At 45.9% G+C, this 9,593-nt stretch overlaps 1 protein-coding gene across 1 annotated transcript in view; it reads left to right on the top strand.

Annotated features, from left to right (window-relative positions):
- The window catches only part of T265_10729 (hypothetical protein), a gene marked incomplete at both ends in the record, with an annotated part of 44,698 nt that overhangs the window by 12,595 nt on the left and 22,510 nt on the right, over positions 1-9,593 (top strand). The window contains one exon of the mRNA XM_009177189.1: positions 3,677-4,014. Within this exon, the coding sequence (XP_009175453.1) occupies positions 3,677-4,014 (338 nt within the window). The remainder of the gene's footprint in view (positions 1-3,676; positions 4,015-9,593) is intronic.

Raw genomic sequence — 9,593 nt, 5'->3', positions numbered from 1 at the left:
AGTGTTGTCTCTCAGTAAGGGACTCGGGTAGGGAATAAAAACGAACTTGGTTTCACCACCTGCAAGATCTTACAGTAGGTATAGTGTAGGCAATTCTGTGTGGAGAAACCACCAAGAAAACAAATTTCTGCGTTGGAGTGGAACTAAAGCATCTTTTCACATGTGACGTTCGGTAAGGAGAATAGAAAGGACGCATTGTTTCTTCTCAGTGATCACTAAACATAAAAAAAACGTTTTTATGACCGGGCAAACCGAACTTGAGCCGAAAATCGGGTGTGTATGCATCAAGGTCAGAGAGATGTGAGGCAGATTTGGGTGTGGGTTTAAACTTCGTTCTCAAACCCGAAGAAAATAGCCCAGCAAACAGTTTGGAGCCGTCGGACCTGATTAGGAGCAATAGGAGTTGGTGTTACAATCTAAACGACGAGGCTGGAATTCGCAAGGAAAACAGAGAGATTGCAAATGGGAATCATCATATATTTGTAATGCCCTACTCTTAAGGTTTCTGAAAATTCGTCGACAACCCACGACCGGTTTCGCTCTTCTTGGTGCTCATCAAGTAGGCGCAGTCCCCGAGTTTCCGTCAACCTTATGTTCTACTTGAATTTTCAGCAACCCTATGAGTAGTGCGTTACAAATATACATGTATCGCGATATCTCGAATATTGTAACGACTGAAACATGAGGCGGCCTGGTGCAGCACATGCAGTTGCCTGAAAACATTACAAACGAGAGATTCAGCTGGGTTCCAGGTGAGTCTCTCGAAAAACCAAATTAATTTGCAAATGAGTGAGATTCATCATAGTTTATACCCGCGTTTGTCTGATGATCGCCATCCCACCTCGCACGTGGACTGGTAAGTCACACGGGGCTTCTGTTAGTTGGGTGCTGGTATCCCCTGGTGCGGCACTGTCGGTCATGTACCGTCTGTGGTTCAGTTCTTTCGAATCAGTTCCCGTATGTACTCTAATTTCCGGTTTGGGTTACTCGTACATGGTCGCACATTCTTCCGGACAGCTTTATTATTTCGCTGTCGACATTCCGTTACAGAAAGTATTTTCAGAATGAGAGTATCCAGTCTCCCTTTGCATCGCCAAATGCGTGTTTCATTAAGCACCTGTTACAAAAGTTTGACTCTATGCTTCGAAGCCGGTAAAGTCCAGAATGATGCGGTTCTGGCTGCATCCTGATTTGGGCAAGATGGCTCAAGTGGTTAGAGCGCGAATTTACTGACCGGAAGGTTCGTGGTTCAAACCCGACCTCTGCCTCTCAACTTCCCCTGTCTAGGCTTGGGCAACCTGGCAGTGTCCGAGCCCTCGTGCTTCCTTCGAGTGGCATGGCAGCTAGGTACCGAAAGGGTGCTACAGCTGAACGATTTGTGTTTGTTTTTTATTTACAAAGTTGTTGAGTCCAACAATTATTAAACGATTGGATCGCCTTCGGCTATTTTGGTATTAACGATCGTTTATTTTGATGGCCCACCAGAAAAAGTGAGTAGGATGGAATTTATCCTGTACGGATCCACACATGCATTTGTAATCATGAACTTTTTTGTTGCGTCACAGAAAGTGCTTTCGGCTGTCGGAAAATCAATGACCTCGGTGCGTACTCTCTGTGGCCGGATAACTGATATCATCGGTGGGCACAGCGAGTTGGAGCGGGTGATTTTATGTCCACATGTTGAGTCTGTGTTCATTCTTTTAACCAGTCTCCACCACGCGGTATATTGTCAAATCAGAGAAAGTTTATTTTAACAATTTACTGAGATGCGAAGAGCCGGAAAATTAGAATACAGGTTCCCAAGGCTGTGTGTGACACCTCATTATTCAGGTGGATTTGTTCTCTACCCATTTACCTGAGATTCACAGCTTGCCAATGCAGTTACGACTACTTCCTGTTCCCGTCTGCTTAGTTAAGACCATTTTTGCCCAGTTTATCCTGAACCTGTTTTTCGTTCACCAGAAGACGAGTGAATTTTCCCCATAGCTGATGCTTTCGACATCGGTAGACAATTTCTTCAGGACATGATTGCATTCGTCAATCCTCTCGTCTGTGGAAACGTGTCATGACTAGGTAGTTTCGGAAATTGTGTGCCAGTTGCTGGCTAATATGTTAGTTATACGACTTGCTGTACGTTTAGTGCCATAGTGACCTCTGTGGTTTCTGCGGGATGAATCACCGGCCGCCTATGTCCCCACATAAAGATGGTTCGTCTGTCTCACTACACCATCCAGGTTGGTTTGGTTTCTTCCACATGTCGGGTCGCACGTCTGGTGTGTTTGGATCGCCAACACGTTCGTCTGTTTCATTTTTGCACCGCGTGAGGCAACTAAAACTGTTGTGCTGTCTGACGTCCGTGGGTTTTTTCGCTCCGTGTCTGAAAAAAAAGAACCGCGCAGGGTGATATTCACAGTATCGCATTTTGTTTTGAGCTCACACTCATTGAAGCGAAGCATTGGTTGTGATTTGTATCTTGTCACTTTTGGTCACGTGGTTGAAAGCATTGGGTTTTTTTTCGAAAGCTTTCCGGTCATTTCAGTTTGTTGTACTGATTTGTTGGCATGAAATGGCTCAAGAGGCTAGAGCGCCAATTTACTGGCCAGAAGGTCCGTGGTTCGATCCCGGACTCTACGTCTCGACTTCCCCCGTCTAGGCTTGGGAAACCTCACAGTATCCCAGCCCTCGTGCTCCCTTCGGGTAGCATGGCATCTAGGCACCGGAAGGTTGTTACAGCTGAACGATCGCTGGCATACCAACTTGAATGACAAAAGGATGCCACTTGGATGACCACACTCCGTTAGATTGTCAACTGCTGCGTTTCGTTTAGAGCGATACTTCTTCAGTGATGTACTCAAACACCGACGTGCCCGTTGGGTGGATTCTCTGGCTGAACGACGAGTAGCGCTTTATTCTATTTCAGTACGAATTGATTGTCTGTGGCTGTACGGCCTATTCTTTTACTACTGACCGATAGCTCGTGGATTTGCGTTTTCCTTGGGATACATACTACTGATGATCCTCAGTGAGGATGGAACAACTGTACAGTGCTTTTCGGTTTTTCAGATGAGATCGGCTTCACGTACAAGAGCGTATCTCTACTATAAAACATTCTTCAAACTTTTTGACAGTTACAACCAACGGCTTCGTTTCAAAGCCATGCGGGGGCCCTCTGTTGATGAACGACTAAAGCCGTTCTTCCGAGCCAAGACTATCCCATCAGCTAATCGCTTGTTTTGTTATGCCCCAAGTTGACGTTGATACTGACGAATCGAGCAAAAATATTCGTCCGGCAGCATCTGTGCTGGCATTCACGGTTACAACGATGAATGGCTAATTGTACCAAACCTAGGTAACTAGATCGCTCGGATCAAGGTGATTGATCGGTCAGGTTCAACAACTCCTTGTAATGGTCTTGTCGAGCGAACGATTATTAGCTTTTCAAATTAGGACTCTTCTGTTCATCTGGTTTCCCTGTACGCCTGTCTTGGGTATTTGTCATGGCAGTTCTGACGCGTGGCCTGCTTCATTGTAGTTTGTCCAACCCGGTACAAATCCCCGAATACGTCCAGTCAACTCGTTCGTTTTGATATTCGTTCAATTTCTTGCTTGCTGTTGTTGTAACGAACGTCTCAGTTCATCATCTACCACGTTTCTTTGATTCTTTCACACCTTACAGCAGTGAGGAGGTCCGTTGTTCATTGGACGAACTGGATGCAGTCATTGCCACCTACGACGATGGCTCAGGAAGACAAAATGCACAAGAAAACACGAGCAAAGCTGCCATTTGCTGCCCACTCAATCACGCTTCATCTTCCTTTGGTAAACGAATCACAGATTTGCCTCAGAACGAGGCGAGAAGAAACTCTTGCACGTTCCTAGAAAACGAACGGTTGTCTGGTGCGGCGGATAGCACGGATTATTCCACCGCCACTTTGCGTAACCCAAGACGTCAGTCAGACAGGCAACAATCCATTGAGCTACAGTCTTCCAGAACCACCGGCTCGTTCCACACTGGTAAGTGTTCTCGATTGTTGGACTACTGAGTCGAATGAAACTTAAATATCCGATAAGATTGAAATGATTAGAGTTCAGTGGGCATTATGGTTTAGGGATGTTTCCAACCAATGAATCAATTTGTCCAGCTCTCCTCCGGTCAACCTTAAGCAAACTAATTGATCTCGTCTAGTTATCGAAATCACCATTGCATATTTTGACCAGGATTCCAGCCTCCGTTCGGGACAGGATCTTAGTTTATTCCATGACAGCGAGGAGGGCCTGGTTAGTTGACGCATCAGCTGACCGCCACAACTGAAATAGATTGTTGGCGGTGCTTTGCCGCATATCCCAGTAGGCAATCCGATGCTTGAGAGAGCCCGGAGATTGGGAAACGTCCCACTAACCACAGAGTTTGTGATCCAAACTCCTTTTCAACTTACTGGTTGCTTTTTGAACAACTTGCGGCTGTGCAGGCCGTATGTTCCCTTATGGTGTCACGATGCGGCAGTCTGATGCATCTCATGTGACTTTTGTAAGTCCTCATCGTTCAATCGGTCATCCAGACTGTCATTGGCTCTTAGCTCACCAAATTCTCCTAAACTGTTTCACCTCTTCCCCTTTTTCATCTAATCGATTGTTTTCCACATTCCCTCTTCTGAGTTCAGTGCACCGAACTTTTGGACACGCCGCTTTTGAACAGTCCTTCATTCCGACTTTGATTTCCTTGTTTAAGTAATCCATTCAGGTGAACGAGAGTACGTGAATGACAACAGGACATGCACACCTCTTTGTTTACGTTCCACATCGTTACCCGTGTTTGTAAAATACACTTTTAGGATGCCTCTCTGTCGTTGTCTTGCGTCTTGAGTCCTTGTTTTTTTTACTAACACACTTTCATCTGTCTTGTTTCCCGACCGGAGTGGAGAGATGTGGAGGACCACTTAATTTACCACTTGTTTCTTACTGAGTTAGGGCTGAATTCGGGTAGTGTGTGAGTAAAATTAGTCCGAGTAAGAGTGAGTAAAACAAACAAATCGACAGTCAACGAACATACAAGTTGTACGCACCTGACTGTCAGCGTTCATATGAAAGCTTGAGTAATGTCCATCACTATGCTGTGTTTCAATAAACGTACTTTTACCAGCAAGGAAACAGAGATAGCTCAGTGGTTAAGACGCCAACTTAGTAATCGGAAGGTCCGTGGTTCGAATCTAGCCTCAGGATCTCCACTACTGCTTGAGCAGTTGGGCTTCCTTCGGCTGGCATGATAGCTAGGCGTCGAAATGGTGTTACAGCTGACAGATTGACTCAGTAATCTCTCCAAAAAGGAGCAGAAGAAGGTATTTGACATCTTGTAACTTACTCTTGGAAGTGGCCTGCTCTCGCGGAGCTCCCTATTAGGAGGTTCCTGTATATGCGTTGGCGGTCATCTAATGGTATCTGTTCCTCCGTGAAGGTTTCTCCCTGTCAGTGAAGCCAGCCTATACTGAAAAGCCGAGAAGCACTCACTGTACAGCTGTTTCATCCTTATTGGGAATTATCAGCAGTGCGCATCTCACGAAACTCCGAAGAGTCTTGAACCCGCGACCTCCTGGCTAGTAGTTTTGAACACTCAACCGTTCGGCAGTGTGATCCCTGTTCGATAACGGCGCTGTCGGAGGACACTGATCTGTCTAAACAAGTGGATACAACACCTGTTTTGATGGTGTGACCTGGGACGAAGCTTCACTTACAATTCCGGTCGAAATGGACTCTCACAACCTGATCCTGACGTTTTTCGAGGTGTGGGTTATGAACATGTTTGAACAAGCTACGTTGTCTTGGGACGTTCTAAATGACCCACAGCAAGTACAAATCACAGGAGAACACCTTAGGTAGGTAGCCCACACTAGATGGCGGGACACCTATCAATTAAGTCCGATGCCTCCATTCCATACCGTGCCCGATTTCGCCACACAAACGTTCTTACAGTTTTAAAAAGAATACAATGGCGGATATCAGTTCTTTGGGATCTGGTCTTCGAGTCAGTACATACCTACTCGTTAAGATAGATAGATAATCAAATAAACAGCTGAGATTTGTTAACAAATTGAAGACAGTTGGTTGTTAGTGTAACCCAAGCGTCATGTAACTGTATGTTGTAAGCTGATCTGAAAATCAATCGATTCGTGTCACGAGACCAAGAGAGAGACTCAGAGTTTGTACAAATCGTTCATTGAGGCTTGTATTCACACAATGTCCGTGTACCGTGGTCCTGTACACGGACATCGTGTGACTGCAAGCCTCAGTGGACGATTCGTACGGGGAGGGGGGGGCGAGAGTGACCAAGTGGTTAGAGCGCGAATTTACCGACCGAAAGGTCCGTGGTTCAAACCCGACCTCTGCCTCTCGACTTCCCCTGTCTAGGCTTGGGCGACCTGGCAGTATCCCAGTCCTCATGCTTCCTTCGTGTGGCATGATTTTTCCACATGGTTGGAAGTCGATCGGTGCTACTCACCTGGTCAACAGTAAAGGCTGTCTACCACACTAGCGTTGACATGCCAGCGGACCTACGACCTTGTCATGGCCCATCTACATACTGTGACCGTGGTTGCACACTCCATACCTGGCCTTGATGCTCCTGTATGTAGGCCACACAGACCTTATCGTCATCAGTAGACAGCGTTCCTTGAGTGTTACTTCGGGTCTATCTAGAACATTCCTACTATAAAAGTGGAGTAGGTAAATCTGTAATCTGGGCACGGTTAAAACAAGTGACGCTTCTGGGTTGAACTGGAGTTAAGCAAATCGAAAAATCAGTTAATCAAAGCCCTTCAATTCCCTCATGAACTGTCTCACAATGACCTGAATGCGATAAGCCTCCCCAAAAGTCTAAAGTCTTGGTTTCGCAAGTGAGTGTGACTGTTTGGAGAGCCGCAACCACAGAATTTCATCAAATCTGATAAAGTTTAATATTATCCGATTTTATTTGGCCTTGTAAACTTGTCCTTTTTACTCCGGTTTTAGAAGTGCTGCAAAACGGGTCTGTACGACTTCCTACCCACCGAGTTCGATTCACGCTGTACCCTTAAGAAAGCACTCGAAAGAACTGAATAGGACGATTGATTGGCTTTGAAAGATGGTTTGCTTTTAGACGGCCGTGACAGGTAAAAGAAGCCGGCCAGAGTTGGTCGCTTCTGAGAACCAATCCCCGTTGAGGTACAGCTGAAGAATTGAGGCTATTTGAGGGTGTTCTAGTCTGGTTTGGCAGGTGACCGAATGACCTTCAATCCTTGATGGGACTTGCACATTGTCCTGCAAATTCGAGCGGTACCTCGACTTAAAGGGATGCATTGTGCGAACATCCAAAGGTTACAACCTTGACTTCATAGCGAGATGTAGGGAATTCAACTCAACCACGACTTACTTCCAACCACAGACGTTTCGTACGGTCACTATACTAGAGAAACCAACCAAATGAGTGTATGTTCGCTAAGTTCGTGCAATTTGGTTTCAAGTAGAACATAAGTTTAACGGAAACTCGGGGACTGCGCCTACCTGATGAGCCCCAAGAGGGGCGAAACCGTTCATGGGCTGTCGAGGAGTTTTCAGCAACCTTATGAATAGTGCAATACGTATATACATGTATCGCGATATATCAAATATCGTACCAACTGAAACACGAAGCGGCGTGGTGTAGCACACTGGGTTGCCTGGAAACATCACAAAAGAGAGATTCAGCTGGGTTCCAGGTGAGTCTCTCGCAAGGCCAAATTAGTTTGCAAATGAGCGTATATTCGCTAATGATGAGTCCCAAGAGGGACGAAACCGGTCGTGGGTTGTCGAGGAGTTTTCGGCAACCTTGTAAGTAGTGCACTACAAATTAACTTGGTTCCCAGAATCACACTACATCAGTAAACGCCATCATCCCACAAGGGCATAACTGTACTGTCACTCAAAACCAACTTGGTCTTGTTTTCCCGAAATTCTTTAATCTCCCGGGAACGTGCTACTGCAGGAAAGTGAGTCATCGACCTCATCTGCACTTGGCCGATGAATCACGCCGTAGGTCATGTCCAACAGATGTGCATCCTTCACTAAAGTGACCTTTCTTTGGATTGGTTTATTTCTTCAAGCGCAGGGAACAAAACTTGTCAAAATGCGGTCAACAGGTGGAGAGTCCGGAAAATCAGTTCATTTGGAGTCCTGAAATTCTACACAGCTTTGACTTTGGTATCAAGCATGGAAATACCAAGTTTAACTCTGAAAGCTGTACAGTTCGGTCCTTCTAAAGAGATCATCCTCAGAAGAGCACAATTTTTCGAGGTTTATCGTATTTTATCCCCTCAGTTGATTTCGCTAGGGCCGGAAAATTGCTCCTCCGTGGAGGCCACATGTTCTCCTCTGGGGGGAGCTGTTCGTCAGAAGATACTTACAGAGGTTAGTTGAAAGTGTTACGAAATAGAAGCGGGAGTGATATCTACAGAGCAGATCCAAGGAAGTATGTTCCATTCAGATAGGGGTCACGTGATTAACGGGCATCTGGTTGTTAGGACTCGAGAAGGCCCGGTCCAGAATTATGTATGCGAGTCATTGTCGAAGGATGACAGTTAGTTTCTCAAGATGCATCAATTTCAAGTCGACAACTATGGAGCCGGATTGAAGTAAATTTAGTTAGGAACAGTCTCTCCTGGGAGTGGGGCTTGCTAGGAGGTAATGCCGCACTTTCACTGCAGGTGTGTTCATTCGACCAAAGCGTTTCGCTCTTTTTTGTGTGGGTGTCCATATACTGCACACACACACACACGTCGGCTCCGTCATTCGACCATCGCTGTCGCCAGGATTGGTTGGCACGAGTACCCGATGTCGGTTAAATGTGACATGCTGTCGCCCGACAGATGGCACACTGTGTTTTGAGAGGTGCCTTTCGAATTGAGAGATACGATGGAATTAGTCCTGTGTTTGCAATCCGGCCAACTTCGTTCTTCCAATGGCAACCGTTAGGCGACGACGGTGGCACAAGCGTGAGTCTCAACTTTTTGTGTCACCGTGACTTATCGTTGATTTTTTCATCGCTGCTCTTCTCTTCGTCCCTCGTTCTCTCATGATTGATCTTTCTTGGAACTTGTATGTAGGAATTTCTTTACGATTCTTGTATCAGAGAAACGAGTGGTCCTTCTGATCACTATGTTCGCGTACACCGAGGAAGTTTTCACCATCTGTTACTATCCGTCTGTTGAGGGACGGTGTACTGTATCAGCGCAACGTGTAGAATTTAGCGTCTTTTTCTGGTTGAAAGATAACGCATGATTGGCGGCCTCCTTGTGTCATTTCGTCGTCAACGGTTCCCAGAATATACGTACAAATGGGTTTTATAGCGTGAAGCTGTGTAGTTGCTGAGATTTCGATCTGTGACCTTCGTCAAGAGCAAAATAAGCGTTTTTTGTAGTGTTCTACTCGTAAAGTTGCTGAAAATCCGTCGACAGCCCATGACCGGTTTCGCCCTTCTTGGGGCTCATCAGCTGGGCGCAGTCCCCGAGTTTCCGTCAACCTTATGTTCTACTTGAAACCAAATTGCACGAAATTAGCGAATATACACTCATTTGCAAACTAATTTG

The sequence above is a fragment of the Opisthorchis viverrini genome (assembly GCF_000715545.1).
Source record: "Opisthorchis viverrini unplaced genomic scaffold opera_v5_399, whole genome shotgun sequence".
NCBI lineage: Eukaryota > Metazoa > Platyhelminthes > Trematoda > Opisthorchiida > Opisthorchiidae > Opisthorchis > Opisthorchis viverrini.
Note: the sequence above shows the minus strand (reverse complement) of the source record. Positions and strands in the feature narration are given on the sequence as shown.